Source organism: Drosophila montana, unplaced genomic scaffold (genome assembly GCF_035044405.1).
Source record: "Drosophila montana isolate Dmon_TW-CO22-7 unplaced genomic scaffold, ASM3504440v1 contig_3200_1, whole genome shotgun sequence".
NCBI lineage: Eukaryota > Metazoa > Arthropoda > Insecta > Diptera > Drosophilidae > Drosophila > Drosophila montana.
This window is the reverse complement of record NW_026998080.1, coordinates 796,241-817,342: the sequence shown is the minus strand read 5'-3', so window position 1 is coordinate 817,342 and position 21,102 is coordinate 796,241. Positions and strand designations below refer to the sequence as shown.

Genomic DNA, 21,102 nt, shown 5'->3' with positions numbered 1-21,102 from the left:
AAAATTTGGAACTATTGGGAATGGGCATGAGCATGGTCTCTTTATATCCCATTATTTAAGGTAGTATTATTTATTTTAATTATTATTTTTGTTATCAAGAATATTAGAACACATATCCTTACTAATTTTAAGGCAAAGTTATTTTAAATTTAAATTTATCTAATACTTCAAGAAAACAATAATACGTATTTTAACCAACTTTACACCAATGTAATCACGTTTTCCAGCTGCTTAAAGCTTTTTCTACTTATAACAAAAACAATGTATCAAATGTTCCCTAACTGTCATCCACTTTCCATTCCCGTTTCTATCGGGAATTAAAGTATCTAACAGTCGAGCAGCTATCATCCTCGAGATTCTTTCTTGTTGTCCAAGAGCTTTGGGCGGAGCACTTGAAGTAACTGACTTCGCCAGCAAAGAAGCAAATAAAACAAATGCAAGCCTCAAGTTAGGTGCTTGAAAACCCGGGACAAAAAGATAGACCAAAGGAAAGTCCGGTCAATGAGCAATACCTGAAACCCCTGACAGACAGCTGCAAATAATGCAAAACGTAGCATACTTTTTGGGGCTCACATTCAGTTGGTACACATTTGGGTCAGAATGACGCAATGATGGCACCGCATTTACCTACTCAGTTACCGACAGTCGGCGAGGACACGCCTTAAATCCGCCTGATGAGCGTCGAGTGCACTTAAAAGGATTCCACTTGCTGGCGCAAATAGAAAAGCGGCTTAAACGAGTTGCGCAACTAAAAATAAATATGAAAACTATGCTCAACACTTATTACAGCACATGCAATTCAATTCTAATTAAATGCAATTATTTGTAGAGCTATTAAAGCCGTATTAAATTCAGTTAAGTCGAAAATTACAATAAAATCCCATATAAAAGACATGCATTATGCATGCGATAAAACAGACTTTAATGCAAATCCTCTTACTGGCATTTACCACTTGAAATTCGGCTTAAATATTTAATGTCATTGGAGGGTTCAGCGGGCCATATGTAAGCTAAAAGCAAAGTTCACTGATAATCTAAGTGCAGTTGTGAATGAACTTTCCCAAAGTCCAGCAAATTCAAGATTGTAGAGATAAAATTCACTTGTGGAAACTGATTTCTTCATGTTACCTTAAAATCAATTAAATATGTTTAACGAAGCAAAATGCTTAAATCGATGGCAATTAAATTTGATTAGCCAAGCAAACGGCAAGCATATCAAATTAATGCTCAACAATGTGTGCAACATGATATGTTTAATGCGCAAATATAATTGTTAATTTAACACTCAGCACAAAATGAAGCTAACGAACGCTCCAATTAAACAATTATAATGAATAGCAATTAATAAGTGAGATGAAGATAAAGACTGTGAAGTATCAAAGATAATCACATTTGCACTTAATTTTTTAAGGTCACAAGTAGAGTTACTTTGAAGATAAACATGTTTGTTATTTCAAAAACACAAGAACTCGGAGAAATATAAATGCAATGTTAGTGAAAAATGAGAAACTTTGTTTTTGAGATTTACTTTGAGGAAATTTCTGATTAGACAATCTTAAGAGGGAGTACATAAAGAGCCGCTGAAATAAGAACCACATAAGTGAGACATATTCCCTTTTGACAAATAGCACATAGAAAATAGATAAAAGAGCGCGGATTAAAGTAACTATGAAGGACATATGTCTTACTGTCCAACTGATTTAAATAAATGGCAAACGCAGTTTTTGTACACTAGATTTCAAACGTAGCAAAAAAACAAATGCCTAACTCAATCTGCTCACGAATCCCTCACCTACTCCCCAGACACAATCACAATGCCAGCGAAGCCAGTTTTAGCTCAGCTTGTGCATTTTAAATGCAGCAATCACACACTCACCACCCCCTTCTCCGCCTCAGCTTGCAATTTTCCGGGGTATGCAAATAGCGAATTCATTTCTCAAATGTGACACAATAGGAAAAACGATTTGCTAAAAGGTGTTAAAAACAATTTAAAGACAATTACTCACCTCGCCGTCGTACAAATCGGAGGCATATAGATGATCAAAGGGCAGGGCGGCCAATAAGTCCAGGGCAAACCAGCCACGGAAATAATTGATGGCAATCTGTTTAGAGTTGGATACGACCTCACCTTTGCGCGAGACAAAGGTTGTGCGAAAATTCAATAAAATATCTGCAATAAAAGAGCAATAAAAGAAAAGGATAGAGGACAGGAAACGAGTGAGAAAGACACAAGAGAATTAAACTAAAAACCCATATTGAGCTTTGAGCTGAATTCAATAGCCAGCCAAGGGCCCAAAAGGATGATGATGATGAGGATATAAGTGTGGCTAACAGGTTGTCCATATAAATGTAACAAAGCATCTGCTGGACAACCAAATGCCAAAAAGGACAACCGCTCATCATCATCAACATCATCATCAGCATTAACGTCATCATTTTATAGTGGTACTCACCGACAATGAACAGCGCCTCGACAATTACATCGGAGACCATGGTCTGGCGATCCGCTTTGGCAAATGCCGCATTGTAGGGCACCATCAATGCCACATAGAAGGTGGCCACCAATATGACCCAATCCCAGATGCCTTTGAATACACCATAATGGGGTAAAATCAAGCGTGACTTTTTTATCGACTGCGTTTTGTATTCAGGAAATGGAGCCTCAGTTGCATGCATAAAGTTCTACCAAAAAAGAATAACAGAAAAGAAAGTTAACATAAGTGAATTTCAGTTTAATACCACGCGTGAAAGGATTAAGTTAAATGCACGGATTGCCGCATTATAACGTGAAAAAGCAGCAAGCGAAAATTGTTAATTCAATTAAGGGCACACTCGAAGAAAAAGTATAGCTCAAAAAATCATAGTAACGAATTATATTCAATATAGAAAAAATTCTTGTAAACACAAGAGTTGTAAATATGTCTTAAGAACTTTTAAAATTATTACTCCACATAGTTGCAATATTATAATGATAATAATTCCTCAATTAAAATACAAGATAATCCTAAGTTCTTCCTAAATATTCCATTAATTTATATATTGATATTCATCCCAACTTTAACTATTTGTCCTTTAAACCGTAAAATTTTTAAATCATATTTCTTGAACAACACAAACATAAAAAATATTTAGAATTCTTTGACAATATAGCAAAAAATTAACTATATTACTTTATATATCAAATAAATAACGTATATAACTATAAATCATATTTTGAATTTAAAAATGTTTAAATTCAAAATAGTTTTTAGTTAAATTAGTAAATCTATTTGAGGGAAAGTCGGATTAAAAGATGTCTAAATACATACTTGTTTGTATGGATATAAGTTACTTGTATTAGTTAATTATTAATTGGGATTAAGAACTCACGTTCATAATAAATGAAATGATCCAAAATCATAGTAAGATATTAACAATTGTCATTTTGATATTAGTTAAAAAAATAAATGTAATCAAAGTTTTTAAGGTTATTTTTGCTGCATTTGCAATTTAACATTGATATCAAAACACCCTCAAAATTGTTGAAATTTCAAAAAGAAAAGCCCTCTAAATTCCATTTGAATAATAACCTACACGCGGAGTGTATATTCCGAGCCATTACCTTCGACAACAACAAAAGAGGATTTAAAGCCATACACGTTTAATTGAATTTGGGTCGCAATAGCCCTTTCGATGTTGTTGCTGTTGTTGTTGTTGTTGAAGTGTGTGTATCTGTGTGTGTGTGTGTGGTTTGGGTGTGGTTATCATACTCACATTGCCCAGCTTCAATTTGGTTTTGACACCGCCCTTTTCGGGCTTGTAATGACCAGATAGCTGATATAGAACCGCACGACTGCGACGTCTTCCCATATTACAGCCGGCAGGCACATCCAAATTATTGCCCTCACCGGTATCCGTATCTCCCCCATCAGCAGACCCCGGTCCGCCCAGGCCGGGCAGGCCGCCCAGGCCCAGAATGCCGGCATTGGAGCCGGCACGGAATCTAGCGCCCAGGAGTGCAGCTGTAAGGGCAAAAACTTACAGAGTCGCAACACAATAATTTCAATTGATGCAGCAAGCAGCACACAAGCGAGTTGTACGATTCGAGAATTTAATCATATTCATTATTAGGTTTTATTTTATGAATTTGGATATATATTATATTTTTTGGGTGTTATTATCATATTAGTTTGGGTTGTTTTTTTATGTCGGTTTAATTACAATGATGATGCCGGTTAGAGTAAGAAAAAGAGCACAAAGAAAGAAAATATACAGATATTGTACAAATACAGTTTGAATCAATTATATTTTTTACAGCATGTTTTTGATTTATTCAATTGTTTTAACATGTATTTAGCAATAGGCTACAAAAGGTGCACATACACACACACACACATATATAATGTGTATCATAAATTTAGTAATTCAGCCTCCAAGCGACACAAAGTACAAGCTGCATGTGTTTGTTGTGTTTGGGTTTTTAATATAATCTGTGAATTTGTGATATTATGTGCTTTCAATTTACCTTTATTTGAGAACTTAGCAACACCACACTATCATAGTGTTGTAATTTACTTAATGCATGCAAAATATTTACATTTTATGTTTAATTTGCTTTCAGCTGACACATCCCAAATTTGTAAGCTAAAAGCTCATATTACTTCTGAGTAAAAAGGTCAAAAAATTTTAATATACAAAATATTTTCCCGAAAATGAAAATATTTTAACAATTATTTTGCCACAATGGTTCTATAGAAACCACTATTAAAATATTTAATTAAAATTGAAATTAAAAAAGTCAATTCCATGCATTTTTTTCAGCTTAAATTCATGAATTTTGCTGCATTCACGCAAATATTTACCCGAAATATCAGTTCATAGCATAAAAATAGCAAAAAGCATGAGAATAAATATAATAATTCGAGGGTATGATAAGTTGCCAGGCGTGAGGCGCCAAATACTCATGTCCGTGAATTTGTTGGCATGTAAACAAGCCTGGTATGCACAGTGTACGGTGCCAGGATGAAAGTAAACCACAATCTCAAGCACACAAAGAACCGGGCCGCAACCTCAAGCAGGCTCATTAAAATTAACTTAATTTTATTTTCGTCGTCCAACTCAAAGGCAGCGCGTGCTGCTATAAATTACAATTAGCTTGATTGTGAAAAATTTTACCCAAAAAAATAAATAGACAAACAAAAAAATGTGGGCCAGAGCAGCATACTAATTATACGGATTTAATTTTCGATGTTGTAACAAAGTGTAAAACTTGTGCCCATCCGGCTTATTAGAAAGGTTTTTTGTTTTGTTACCCAACAAAGGATATGCAAATTTTGTATCAAATGTGTAACACATTGGATTATGAAGTTAAGCCCACTATGCGAACTGAGCTGTCGCGAAGCTATTGGGATGAAAATTGCTAAAGATGCTTCCTAGTATACCAGAGAGTGTATATATTAATACTTAAATTTCCATAGGAACTAGGGATTTAAATTAAAGTCGTATTCTATGAAATCGCAGTTTATTTGACAGACTTTCCAATTAAACTTATTAAGAATATGTATTTTATACGCATCATTTAAACAAACACATAGCGCTTGCAGAAACATTGAGATTTTATATATATAAACGAGGGTATTCAATTGACAAACCGAAAACAAGCGCTTTTTCATACTTCGCACAAGGGTCTGAAATAAGCGTAACAAATTTGATTTCAATTTTGAGCCCGTAACCAAGCCAAACCAGGCCCAAGCCCAAACCCGAACCCAAGCGCGAGCGTGGCCCAGCCTCGCTGTCATATCGAAATGCCAATTAAGCTGCCAGGCACCTCAATGATCCAGGCCGTGGGCTAACAACATATTTGGGAGTTTTCAACTCCCACATTTCGACAGCACGTAGCGTACGCTCAATGCATACACAAAAAAAATAAAAATAAATAGAAGCAAATTGACAGAAATATCGAAGGGAAAAAATATGGCGAAACAAGTGCAAAATATGCGCGATTCAGTCGAGCGTGGAAAATGCTGGGAAAAAGTGTCGCACATGCCGCATTGGTGAAAAATTGTTAAGAGGAGCTGCTGCCGCATTCCTGACAAGCCTAATGATGTGTGAAATGACGGTCATTTTAACTGTCGCTGACGCACGGCTCACATAAATGTCGAGCGAATGATAATTCAATTGCCTTTGAAATCTCGCCCGTTTGCCACATCAAATATGGCAAATTCTTCAAATTTACAGCCTAATTACTTGGCCTGGCTGAAAGCACAGTTAATATGCTGCTTGGCATTTTGACAAGCCTTAATTTGCAATTGATGTGGATTGTGGATTGCCGCTCAAAATGCCGCCAGTCAGCGGCATTTGCTGCAAATGTCAGAGCTTATGCTCAAATTAGTTTTGAAATTTTCACAAGCCTACGAATACGCCATGGGGTTGACAAATATATGCAGTTGATATTTTAACTAAGCCGCCTGTATATGCCAAAGGCTTTTAATAAAATCAGAATGATTTTGTCTTTTCCTTTTATCCGGCAAACACACTATGCGTGCAACTAAAAGAGCAAATTCATTGGGATTTGCCGCAAATGTCAAGACTAACAAATTTCGCAAAATTTCACAAGATTACGTATACGCCACGTGTCTGAGAAGTATGTGCAGTTGATATTTCAAATAAACTGTGATAATTAACTAGCAAATATCTTATATATGAAACCAAAGGAATCCATACAAAAAAGCCCTGCGCTTAATAATGAAACATTATTTTTAGCCAGGACATTTTTTCGAATTCTTAAATAAATTAAATTATATATAAAATCATATTATCAAGTCTATAAAATAATATTATATAATATGTGCTCTTAAAATTAAGAATATAAAATACTTAAAAAAAAAATTATTTTCAGGATATAATTGCTTTTATTATACCTCATTACATGCACCAAATATATTATGATGACCTCCAAGTACACTCTATTTAATGAACCAAAATTTTAGAAAAGTTTTCTTTAAGTTTTGCAAACAAGTATATCCATACCCAATTGGCAGCGACAGCTCTTATAATTACTGCCGAACTCTAATACATAAGTCTATTCAATCCTACTTTAAACGCAATTTTGTAATTAATGTGGCTTACAACTTTCATATATGTTAACCACATGACATGAGCCCAAGAGTTGTCAAAAACAAATGCATTTTAAGCAGCTGCAAAGCCAAACCAACTGCAACTGTCCTGTTGCAATCGACGTAGCAGCTGTCGCATGCAACAGTTTGTGCAACAGTTGCGCACACCGAGCTGCTATTAACTATAAATTTTTGATAATTATGACAACAGCGCCGTTGCACGCTGTTTATTATGCCAAAACGATGTCATCAGCACTAAATAATTTAAGAGCTCAGCTCAAACTGTGAGAACTGTGGAGGAGCGATTAAAGCAGCTGCCGTTGTCTGTGAGCTGCTCATCCTTTTTGCATGGCTGCAAGGCCCTCAAAAACCACAAAACAGTCAAGTCAAGTCAAGTCAAGCCAAGTCAAGTCAAGAGCAGTGACAACAAAGCCACGACCACTAAATAATGATGGTAATAAAACTGCAAATGAAACCTGCCAGAAATGCCAGAGTGCAAGCAACCAAGCAGCCGAACAATGCTCCAATGCCAGACCTCAAAAACCCAACCCCAACCTCACCTTTAGTTAGAAACCCAGAACTCTGTCTGCTCACTAATTCGCATTAGTTGGATGCGCAATGACCTACGCGAATAAATTCACTTCATGCGCACAAGCTAAACAATTCTCTTGGCATTCTCTGTTTGCAATTGGTTTTATTTTCTTTTCGGAAGCAGCCATTTGCAGTTGACTCTCGGCACATCAATATTTAAGCATGCGTTACAATTTCTTTAGTTCTACCATTTTCGTCCCTGGAGAATAATGGAGACATTTTCGTGCTAACTAATTCACCAAATTCAGTTGTAAGCATATTTAATATATAATCAAGTCGGATAAGCTTAGATAAATACTAAATGCTAAAGTACAAAAAGTTGTAATGCCTATTAATATATTCTCGGAAAAGACTTATTGAAATATCATGTGAATTTAAATTAATTTGGAATTGCACAGAACTTAATTTATACTTGATATAAGCTTACAATGAATATGTTAAATGTTTTGTATAAAGTTTGTTTTAATGTTAAAAATGAAATTATGCACATATTTTAAAAAACAGAAACTTTACTGAATATGATTTAAATTGTTTTTAATAAGAAACTTTATTGGACACAATTTATTTTTTTTAATTCCAATTCAAATTGAATTACTATTGAATTGAAATTGAATCGTGCTCTGATTTAATCGAATTGAAACAAAAATAAAGAATATATTTTAAATAAATCTTTGATTTTAAGTTAAATTGAAATGAATTCGAATAGGAATTTAATTCAATTTAAATTTAACCTGAATTTATTTATACATTTAATATATTCAATTAAATTCATTTAAAATTTGAAATAAATTCAACTTAAACCAATTCAAATTTATTTATAGCTGTTATATACATAGTTCAATTGGAAATTTATATATATGAAACACAAATTAAGCTGAATATGCCCTCAATATTAAAATTAAATGGAATATATATGTTGATAGACATGGTAGAATAAATAAGTCAAATATATAAATACAAAAACATTATTTGAAATGAATTGAACAAAAATTGACTTTAGATTAATTCAAATAGAGTTATAAAAACTACGTAGTGACAAATTTATTTAATCCTTTCTGATGCAACGTAATAAAATACCACAAACGGAGTCAAAATGTGACAAAACAGAATAAAAATATAACATAGAATGTGTAAAGCATTCAAATATTAATTTTCAAATGCCAGCGAGTTGCAGGAAACGTTCGAAAAAGCTGTTAACCAACGAAACTTGGACAAGTTAACCAAAAATTCAGCATACGCAAAGTGAGTAAAAATTCCACAAAGTTGACAAGATGACATGGCGAAAAGGAAAAATAAAAAATGTAAATAGAAAAAAAATATAAAAAATTGCGTGCTGCAGACTGACAAACCGAGCAACCGCCAACAGGTACACACAGGCAATATAAATATGCATATTCATATTTTTATATATATAACAATATTTATCATGACATTTTACCTTTGACGTGGCGTTTGGTTAACCAATTTACAAACTTTTGCACATCTGTTTTATTAATTTCTGTATTATTTAACACTTTTACTTGGCTGTCATGTGTGTGTGTGTGAGTGTGGGTTGGCATGTGTGTTGCTATGCTTGTGCTATGGATAGTGTATCAACAATTGACCGTGCATTTTTGTGGGCGTGTCAATTGTTAATTATTGCTTGATACTTTGTGCGCGAAAAAATGAATTTCCCATTTTATCTGCTGCATATGGCCTAGCCATATGCAATATGGTGTAAGGCTTACAATTGTATTGATTTATTTATATTATTTATTTGCTTTTCATTTCTTTTGGTTTGCTGTCATTTTTTGCCTACTTACCGCTATCACATTCCTCGTTCACATTCATCTCCAGCATCTTGGTGTGCGTGATGTCCTTGTGCGAGGCCAGAAAAAGCACCACATCGCGCTTCTCATTCTTGATGGGCACAATGTCAAACAGACACCAAAAGGGAGCACCTGAATAAAGACAAGAACTTATTTAGTAATTAACTAAAGTTATCCCAAAGAACAAGTTTATTTTCTTACTTAAGAAATGCTTTGAACACGGAAAAAGTGATCAAAATCAAAAGAAAAGTAGTATGAGGCAGTCGAATCGAAGGCTGACGAAACAGTAAAGAATGTGAACATGAAGGACGTCAATAATTTAAACAACTTAAGGTAAATGCGGACCATGGAGGAGATTTAAGCTTAAACGGCTCTCGTTTAACTGACCATGGAGGAAGCATACGCAAAAACTGAATTGACAACGACGTAGAGTGAAAAGCGCGCGACTATATTTGTGAAAAGTATTTATTTAAATATTAAAATAACTATAACATTTCATTAAATGACTGACGAATGTCAGAAAAATTGTTATTGAACCAGAAGAAATAAAAACAGGATACAAATTATATAACTCTAGTAGTTATTTGATTTTTCGTGCCTTATTCATTTCAACCATTTGATTTGAGTATGTCAAATAAAATATACCCTTCCGACTGCAATTGACCACTTTGCGAGCATTTTGCATGTGGAACATATCGATTTTCACTTGTGGCTGCAAATTTCGGTCTTTTTGCCCAAAGATTTAAATGCGAATTTGTCATAAGCAGCCCGTTGTGTTCGACGCGAAAGCCTTTGTTGTGCCACGGGGGTGGAGTTAATTAGCGGTTAATAGTATGCAAAAAATGATTGCATTTCAGCTTAAGTAGACCACAATTATATAGCTGCCAGTTTTAATTATCTCGTTTGAGAAAGTCGCTCGAGGTGTTCAGACCACAGACTGATGCATAATTAATATGAATATTATTCTGCTAAAACGGGAAAAACCTATCTGTAGTCTATTAAAAGTTTTAAGCGAAGTGCTAATTAGAAAACTTATAGACAAGTTAATAGCCTAGACCAGTCGATATAATATCCAGGCAAACACTTCCTTAGCCTTTGGTCGTTTGGCTGATTAATCGTGACCTCATTAAAGCCCAACAAAAAAATAAAAATAAAAATAAGACATGCGATACGAACGTGCGAAAATGCTGCGAACAAATTTATTGTTTTGTGCGCCCACACACAAATACACACACGTACACACACACACACAACAAGTGGGTGTGCTGCGGCTTGCCAGGAGCTGCTCAGCTCCTGTGAGACTACGAGCAGCCACAGGCGGCTCCTGTCGATGGAAACTAGTTCAAGGCAAAGCCCCTAACTTAATAAAAGCCAGCTCATGCGAGCCACGCACTGGAAAATGGATGCGGCATCAGAAACAGCAGCAGCAGGCAGTATCTCAAATTAAAAGTCAATACGAAGATGGTTAAAGCTCCCACAGAGTGCCACAGGCAATACTTGAGCCACTGACTGCTGGTTTACCACCACACAAAAACTTGTTGTGCAAACGGCGCACGTGGACGTGTGCCACAATTGACTTACAGCTTTTCACTTATTACACTATTTGTTGTTTTTGTTGTTGCTTGGCCAGCAATTGTGATAATCCTTTTGCAGCTGTTTTCGAAACTTTACACAATTTTCTGTCACGTGGCAAGCCACAGCTTTCTAGTTGTGTGGCAAAGCGCAAACAGAACCCGTTTAAATACCAATGACACTTGTTGAAAGTTAAACTTAAATATTTAATTATTCAAGGAAAGTTGTTGGCACATTGCGTTGATTGCTTTTAGCACAGAACAAAACTAAAAATGCAAGTATTTAAATTGAACTGCTCAATAGTCAAGTGAGAGGTTGTGGAAAGATAGATTGTATTAAACTGTTGTAGCAGGTTACAAAAAAAAAAAACAAAAAAGACACTTAATGTTCTTAATGCAACTTTAAGCTTCCCTAAATAAATGCAGAAACTAGACTTTGAAAATCGTGAATAAGTTAAATTATATTAAACTAGCGGGTATAACCCGGCCTTGCCCGTGGCACGTATGTTATAAAATCAATGTTCTCAAACAAATTTGAAATGATTTTGAAACTGATCGGACGGTAAACAAATAACTTTCATACAAACATTTTCCGCCAATTTACCACTGTTGCGAGTGGAATTTCTCAAATCGCTGAAACACGTATTCATTACATTCTTATGTAGAGCTTTGAAAATGAGTTTGAAGCAAATCGGACACAATTTAAAACTTCGCACAAAAAATCTTTGAGTCGCATGCCACCCGAAAAAGTTTGGATTCTGCGAAAAGTGTGAAACACGTCTCAAATGATTTTTCTTATAGATCTTTGGAAACGAATTTGAGCGCGAAACGTCACCCACCAAATTTTTGACCTCCATTTCCACCAAGGAGGAACGGATTTTTCGAAAAGTATGAAACACCCCTTAAATGAATTTGAACAAAGATCTTTGAAAATAACTTTGGGGCCGATCGGATGGTAAACAAAAAACTTTCATACAACCCTTTTCCGCCAATTTACCAATGTTGCGGGTGGAATTTCCCAAATCGCTGAAATACGTAATTATTAAGTTCTTATGTAGAGCTTTGAAAATAAGTTTGAAGCAAATCGGACACAACTTAAGACTCACCCAAAAAATCTATAAATCGCATTCCCCCCGAAGAAGTTTGAATTCTGCGAAAAGTGTGAAACACGTCTCAAATGATATTTCTTATAGATCTCTGCTAATGAATTTGAGCGCGAAACGTCACCCACCAAATCTTTGACCTCCATTTTCACCAATGAGGAATGGATTTTCCTAAAAGTGTGAAACACCCCTCAAATGAATTTGAACAAAGATCTTTGGAAATAAGTTTGAGGCCGATCGCATGGTAAACAAAAAAATTACATACAAACGTTTTTCGCTATTTTTTCACATTTGTGGGTGGAATTTCCCGAAAACCCGTCTTAACGTGCACCTACATCACATAAGGTAGCTACAGTGAAAATTTCAGCTGATCACCAATCAGTCAGTCAGTCAGTCAGTCAGTCAGTCAGTCAGTCAATCAGTCAGTCAGTCAGTCAGGACAAACAGTTTTATATATAGAGATTAGTATGTTATGCAAAAGAACAGCCGCAGTACTTAAATCGACCACTATAAGACTGAAACAGGATATAACAATCACATGAGAGCTTTAAGTGACATTTATTGGATAAGTCTTTAAGATTAAGTGATAGCTTCAAGCCGTTTACTGCTAGGCATTGAGCCTCGCTCGTTGAACTAACTAACTATCTAAAACTCGCTAAGGATCGACTCGTCTTCCTCATAGCAATTGAATATTCTTTGAAACCATTTTTTGAGTAACTTCGCCTAAACAAACTTATAATGCGACCAGCCTATTCTAAAGCATAATTATCTATGCCCTAATCATTACACTAAGCAAAGTTCAAATGTAGATGTAGTCTGAAAGAGCGGAAGAAATCAGGGTCTGTATTTATATTATTAAAATATGCAATTTATGATATGCAAAAAAATATATGATTTTAAATTTCAGTCCAAAATCCGATTAGAAGATTAGTTTGGAAATTATGAACATCTAAAAAACTATTTTTTTTAAATAATGAAATCAAAGACGCAATCTTAAACAGGAGAGAAGCCATTATCAAAATGGTCTACTGCATGGAAATCATGTCCGATTTCCGAATTAACGAATGATCATTTTAAATATTAAAGTAAGAAAAATAATAATAATACAAAATTTCAGCCCAAAATGTTACTGCAGGCTACTGCTTGACAAATAAAAAACTTTTAATTTTTTGGTTTATCAAATATCACAATTCTCGACTAATTTCTGTAAACAGTTTCTGACCACATCCTTCGCCGTTGCAATAATATGAAATATTTTACATTTTGCTGCCACAAACAACTGAGGCATGTAATTTCCTCTTTGTTGCGCGCAAATTACCTCAAATGCTAAATGAAGTTTAAGCAAAAAAAAAATTGTTTTTAATTAAAAATGAAAACAATTTACCAGCACAAGTACGCACAATTTCTGGCCCGCCTTTGTTTTGCTGTTGGCTCTTACCTTCCTTTTTGTAGAAAATAACTTCCAACTTTAGTTCCATCTTATTTAAAAGACTTTTCTCAATTTGCTGCTTGTGCTCCTCCTTTGTATCCGGCCCGTAAAGGAAATGACATGAGCAGCCTGTTTCGCGATGTTGTTGTTGTTGTTGTATTCATTCGTTGTCGCATGGTTGTTGTTGTGCGTTGTCGTTGGCAAACAATTGAATAAAATGTACAAATACATTGAAATGAGTATTGAAGTGTTGCGAGCTGTTTGTCTGTCCGTCAACATGTTGCCAATTCCCCAGTCCGTCCGTCCGTCTGTGCAATTGTCTTACCCTTTTGCATAATTTGCGCGCGTGAATATCCTGTCAAATCCACGAACCCATCCGAGCAATAAACAATTGGATTGCCATTTGCCTGCGCATTGCCGAGCACAAAATTCGAATCTGCAAAGAAAAGCAAACAACAAAGTGAGAGAGAGGGCGAGAGAAAGAGGAGGAGAGAGAGAGAGGAGGACCATTAGGTTTGTCGGATATGTTTTCATCATATTATATCGTTTCTTATATAAAATGGACTACCTGCTGTTCAATTGTCTGACCGAAGGCCACTCACAATTCCCTTTTTGGCTTCAAATAAATAAATCCATAATAATTCTGGGTCTTATTTGCTTGGCTTGGTAACCTTTTAACATTTTGACCCGCCACCATCACAGTCTATTATTTTAACAAAATAAAAACTGCCAACAAGCAACAAATTTAATTAAATTTCAGCTACGCTCGGTGCTCTGGCTTCTTGCTCGTTCTCATTTTTTCTCTATCTGAGCTGAGAATAAAATAAAATTAAATTCTTGCAATGTTTTTTATCACAAAGTGTGGCGACTTTCCAGCTCCTGGGAGAGATACAAAAAAAAAAGAAGTCCAGCGCAAAAAAACGAACTGAAAATGCGAATACATGAAAATCATTTCATGAATTTCCTTTTCCAAGCAGCAGTAACATAAAAAATACATTTAAAATCATGAAACTCCTTTTGTTTGCATCAAATTGATGGATTTTTATCAATAGTAGTTTTTATATTGGTTAAGGGACGTTACGAGTCCATTTAATTTCATTTTTATTCAGTTAACCAGGTACAAATAAAATATGATAAAAATTGTAGCTAATGGACTTCGATTTCTGCCAGAATACTCATGTTAATTAAGCTTCTGAATGAGCTTTGCAATTCTAATTATGAAAATGTAAATTGATAGACTCCGTTACGTAAAACCGCAGCTGATTAAAGGTCTATTACGAGTCAGTTGTAAGTAGTGTAGCCAATGCGAGCAAATAGCCTTCCAGTATTGCTCGCAAAGCCCCATTTAAGCCTATTTGTTTGTGCTGACTATTGGCACTGCCATAAATAATTTGTATGCTCGTAAAGGGACAGCTATGAATAGCTATGAATAGCGATGAATACAACGAACATCAATTTGCACTCAATGCAAGATTAAACAGATGCAGCCGCACAAAGAGCTTGGCGTAAATCATATAATAAATCTATTGAAACTCTAACGAGGTTCAAGTTAAATGCAAATCTGACAAAAAAAATAACTTTGTTAATAATAAATGTGTGTAACATTTGATGGCATTAAAAAGTTAACTGACCTAAAAATACAACATGACTGCTGGCCACGTTCTCGGCATATTAACTACTTGACTGAGCAGCATACTGTTCGCACGCACTGAATTGCTGACAAGTCAAAATTGTTATACGTATAAACATCTATAAAGCAAATAAATATGTATGTAATTTATGGTTCTTGCACACAGTTTGTCAACGCATTAAATTTGTGCACAACAACAATCATACGCCATGTGCGCCCGGCCCACAAATTACTTGCAGGCTTTGGGCCCCTTAAAATGATTGCCTGTCGGCTGTTTATTTAGTATTATGTCTTGAAATCTGTGAGAATTAAGCTAATTAAAATCGCATAAAGAAGCTTTTGGAGAGAGGGAGAACGAAAGGGAAAGGTCAGCTAGGACAGAGACTGAGTTCACTATCTTATAAATACATGTGTAAGGTAATGTTGAATGTCATGTCGGTACAATAGGAGTTTTCGAAAATCACATAGTGGGGCAAATATAGTTGAAGTAAAATAGAAAGCAATAAATTACTAAAACAAATCGTTAAACAGGCTCTTAACATAAGCGCATGACTTAAATCGTAAAATCGCATAGAGAGGCGATGAAAAATTAACTAAAATAATAATAAATAATGCACCAGAACAAATCTTTTTAAAAACGCACCTAACATAAACCCAAAATTAAAAATATTAAAAACACTATGATTATTTTTGAGAATCGCAGAGAAAGGCATTGTTGACTAAGGTAGTGCGACATTAAACATTTAATAATTTTAAATGTAAGAAAGTTTAAAAACTATTTTTTTGAAATATTTGTATAATGTGTAAGTTTAACGAAAGAGAGTATCTAGTATTCTATAAGTATTACTCAAATTCCTAAAAATCGGCGAAAGAGAGCAAGAGAAACTAAGAGAGATAGAGAGGGGGGTAGAAATAGTCGGTATGATAATGAGTATTATGGCTAGGTTAAGACACTTAAACTGCTATCATTACTTGAGAGAGAAACAGAGAGAGATAAGAGAAGAATTGGTGATTATGAAGGTGTGATTATGAGTGTGAGAGCTAGATTAAGAAACTTAACGATATATCTACTTGCCCTTTACATACATTTCCTAAACCTCACAATACCTTTTCTTAGACAAGTTTGCGAGCAAAATGTATTAAAAACAATAAATAACTTTACATGCGCTTGCCTGACATTTTGGAAGGAAACAGGAAACTACTCATAACCAATCGATGTGCACATATGCTGCAAATGTCAAATAGTTCCATGTGACGCATTTGCCTCAAAGTGCAGCTTGCAGGCAAACGAAAGGTTAAAGGACAAAGGAAAATCAACATGCTTGTTATCATTGCACTTACAAGTTTCTGGCTAATGACATTTCCATTGTTTAAAGCACAAAAGTTGACACAGAAGTTCGGCATTAAAAAGGAAAAAACCAAAAAGCTTATGACAAATGGAAAACGTTTTACGAGCTTCCATGCGCCTGTGGCGCTTTTGTGTGTTCCGTTGCCTGGCGACAGGATACAACACACATATGTGTGTAGTTTTAATTTAGCAGTGCAGATTTCTATTGGGACACGCATTGTCCTTGCCCTTGTCTGCGTCCTTTTTGCCAATACGCTGTTCCTTGACTGTGTGCAAATTCAACGGTTCGTATTTTTTTGTTTTCTTTTATTTTTTATATATTTTTTTTTTTTTGGTATGCACCCATTCTGTGCACAAATTCTGTGATATTTTTATGACTCGCCGCTTGGGCTTATGCATACATGCCGTTATGTCCCGTTTTATCCGTGCCCGCTCAATAAAACACACATAAATAATACATTGAAAATTATATAAGGCTGAAGGACTAAGTAAATATCGTTTAACTTTTGCTTTTTATGGTTATGCTGGGCATTCTAATTTTGTGACGAAACGTCGCGCGTTTCCGGTGGAAGGCACTTCCGGGCCTATAAAGTATTAATCAGTACATCGCGCTGAATCGTCAAATTTGAGTATCTATTCGAAATAGTCTTCCAGTCACGCTATGTTAATGTAACTTGGAATATCTGTATTTCCTGCAGGCTATGTATATGTCGTAGTTGAAGGGAGTAGTTACAGGCTTTAGATCACAAAGTTCGGGATTTTGTACCCAAAACTGTGTTTGATAAATCTGGATAAAACTCCGCGAGCCTTAATTTTCATGGTCGTACGATTTAAAGTCACCGAATAGTTTCTACATTAAAACCTCTAAGAATGTCTGCATTAAAAATTTAAGGGCTGCATATAATGTTGCTATTATTTCCTATTAATCTCTATTTTTCAAATCATTTTCTTATGTATTTTGTACGCATGTACAATTTTTTTGCAGTATCAATTACTATTGCACTTTATTTAATTGAAATGTTCTCAAGTATATTAAATCTTTAACACCCCACAACGAAAGCTACTGTTTGACTTTTACTTACTCTCGTATATAATATATATATATTTTTTTTAACTTACGCGTGCCATCGAAGCGTGTGGCAATTGTGTCCAGGAATGTATTCTGGGGCGCTAACAGCCCCTTGCGGGCTGGCATAGGAATGGTTGCGGCCGGTGCGCCTACAGAAGCGCTGCTTCGTACTGGGCGAAACTGCAATAAGACAAATGACAGACACTTAATTAAATTAACAAGTGAATTTCGCTGTTAATCATTTGTAGTACATTTCACAATTGCAATTGTTTTGTTTGGATTTTATCACAGCTTATTTGTAACAACACATTCGCGTGTAGTTTATCAAATATGCAACAGGCACACGCACACAAAAGCTAAAAATTAATTTGTTTTTCCCAGTACCACGACGCCCACATTGATATTCAGTTTGTGCCACACTTTGTGGATAAATAGCGGTGAATAAAAAATTATAAATAGTCAGCATAGAATGGATTAATATGAATAAAAATGTGTCCCAAGGGCGACTGCTTGTGAGGATGTGTGCTAAAAACTAAAATACTTTTCAGAATATACCAATAATAGAAATCAACTGAATGGCATATCCCCAGGCAGCTTATAAAAGCAAGTACAAGCAACGAGAAGGGGCAAAGTAGCGAGTGAGCAGAACGACGAGAAGTTCAAATTCGGCGAGTAGATCAACAAGGTCACCAGTAACAGCAACGAGAGAAATTAACGAGAATATCTGAATATTGCATTAATAACTAGAAAGGAATATGCAAAATATAACACATCCCCGTGTAAAAAAAAGAAATGAATATGAAATAGATGTAGCAAATAACCCCACTAGAGATAAACAAGATCTTTAAATGCAACCTGAAGAGCCTATCCAGAAATTGAAAACTAACGAGAAACAATAACGAGTTGCAGAAAGTTACGACTAACAGCACAGTGAAAAAAACTTTTACTACGATTAGTTATAGCTAACGTATTTATTAGGTACCTTACTGTAAACACAGCTACGTGGCTGCTTTATGTTATTTTAGTTATTATTATTTTAAATAATTAACAAGCTTTGCCGCACATACCCTTTATCACAGCATAGCATGGGTATGAAAAGCTTATGTTGAAAATGTCGCACGCAGCCTGGTCAGTTTATTTAGCGTTGACGGCCCTTTATCACAATAAGCCAAAGTCGTTGTGGAAATCATAAATTTTACCTATCCAGAAATTGAAAACTAACGAGAAACAATAACGAGTTGCAGAAAGTTACGACTAACAGCACAGTGAAAAAAACTTTTACTACGATTAGTTATAGCTAACGTATTTATTAGGTACCTTACTGTAAACACAGCTACGTGGCTGCTTTATGTTATTTTAGTTATTATTATTTTAAATAATTAACAAGCTTTGCCGCACATACCCTTTATCACAGCATAGCATGGGTATGAAAAGCTTATGTTGAAAATGTCGCACGCAGCCTGGTCAGTTTATTTAGCGTTGACGGCCCTTTAACACAATAAGCCAAAGTCGTTGTGGAAATCATAAATTTTACTGACGTTTTTAATAAATTTTTTCATTTGTTTTTTTCAACACCCACAGGCAGCAGGAAAAGAGGTTACCACTCAGGTGCCGGTTCATGTAAATTCTGAGTGAAATTCCGAGAGGCAGCAACAGCAGCAACAACTGGCAACAACAATAACCGAGCTACCGCAAGACTGACAGCTGTTGCGCCAGAAAGCATCGTTTATATATTTTTTTATTATTTTTATTATTGAATGGGAAAATGAGTAAATGTAAATTTCCAAAGGCGATAGGAACGGGTATCCGTGTGTGTGTGCGAGAGCGAGGGTTAGCCAAATGTTTAGATTCTTATCATTTACCGTTGACATTTGATGCAAGCCCCAAAGTGGCAATTGATTAAGGTTTATGGTTATGGGCGACTGACATTAGCTGAAAATAATACGGATATTGGCGATGGAAATGTAGCTGAAAGTAGGAGGGGAAGAAGAGAGGCAGTGTGCCTGGTTTAAGCCTTAAAGCTTGATTAACAACTTTAATATTTATTCACTTAAGCTCGTTCTCTCTACCTCTAAAGTTTGCCTACTTACAGTTTATAATAAAGTCCATTTAAGCTGTAAAGCCCTATCAGCTGACCGCAATTTGCGAAAATTGTTCTCTAACTCTTGTCACTAATCTGTCTCTGAGGCACAGAAGCTTTAATTTTCGGCTAATAGTGTTTTTTTTTCGTACAAGCACAAAAGGCTTGAAGTTCGACCTACTTCTTGTTTTTATCTTGCATTATGTATTAAGCTCAAGCTCTAATAAACTTAAAGGAATTTTTTACTATCACAAAATGTCATTTGATAATTTGTTAAAGCATTTAACAACTGAAAGCTTTAAGCTCAAAAAGCCCATTCTTTAACCTCCTACGAGCTATTCTTTAACTCTCATGCTGCTTTGAGAGCTAAAGCTAAAGCTACAAATTTTCAGCTAGTGTCATTGACACACAGCAAGTCGCTCAACACGCCCACTTTTCATCAAAAATTCAGTGAAGTGATAAGCGCTTATGTGGCATGTATGCTTGGCTCTGATAACAGACGTTGCCTGCCACAGCGTTAATAAAGCCCATGGTAATCGCCTGCCCAGTTAGCTAAGCCTCATGTGACGCAGTCAGGTGAAAATTATGCACTCAACTTGCCAGCTGCAGTTGAACAGCAAATGCAATTTTAATTAATAGGCTAAACTCAAATTCCCTGCTATGTTTTCTGATGCACCAAATGATGGACGTAATGTCTAACCACAAAATTTTCATATCCAACATATCCGCTCCGAGGAGAAAGAATCAGGTGCAGGGCAACCACTAACATATGGCTACATGAATCTAGTTAACCCACACACACACACACACGCTTGTACCCACACGTACATCCGCATGTATGCTACTTAAACTGACAGCCGGCCAACAGTGTTCTATGTGTGTGTATGTGCAATTTCCGTTTCCGACTTATTCCACATGATTAGACTGATGATATGAGCACTCTCCAGCATCAGCTGCTCATGTGTTTGCCAGAGCATTGGCATTGGAGGATGCCATGAGCATACTTTACGTTCACGTTAACAGGTTTGTTGGTCAACGGCAAAAGCAGCAGCAACAAAAAAACATTAAAAACCAATTTCAGAAATTCAAATAACGAAAATATAAAAAATGCATTGGTAATGCAGGAAAAATAACATGCATGCACACACCAAAAAACTTCTTAGTTCAGATAACTAAAAAATATATTTATTTATTTGATATACCAAAAAGCACAAAACGTTAAAAAAATGGCAACAGGTAAAATAAACTTTACAAAATAAAAAACTTTTTTCCAATTAAAATAATAAACAACTATAAAATGAAATCCAGAAATTCAGCAGATCGTTGAGTATTAAAAAACTTTATGAATGCTTTACAAAAAAAAAAACTCACTTTACTCT

General features: G+C 35.3%; 1 protein-coding gene across 1 annotated transcript in view; it reads right to left on the bottom strand.

Moving 5' to 3' along the window:
* Positions 1 to 21,102, bottom strand: part of Elk (Eag-like K[+] channel) — a 72,794-nt gene that overhangs the window by 19,544 nt on the left and 32,148 nt on the right. Inside the window, exons 3-9 of the mRNA XM_064687647.1 lie at positions 17,694 to 17,823; positions 13,922 to 14,032; positions 13,606 to 13,725; positions 9,488 to 9,625; positions 3,754 to 4,001; positions 2,454 to 2,682; positions 2,007 to 2,170 (exon numbers count right to left, since the gene is read on the bottom strand). Of these exons, the coding sequence (XP_064543717.1) occupies positions 2,007 to 2,170; positions 2,454 to 2,682; positions 3,754 to 4,001; positions 9,488 to 9,625; positions 13,606 to 13,725; positions 13,922 to 14,032; positions 17,694 to 17,769 (1,086 nt within the window). The 5' untranslated portion in view covers positions 17,770 to 17,823. The remainder of the gene's footprint in view (positions 1 to 2,006; positions 2,171 to 2,453; positions 2,683 to 3,753; positions 4,002 to 9,487; positions 9,626 to 13,605; positions 13,726 to 13,921; positions 14,033 to 17,693; positions 17,824 to 21,102) is intronic.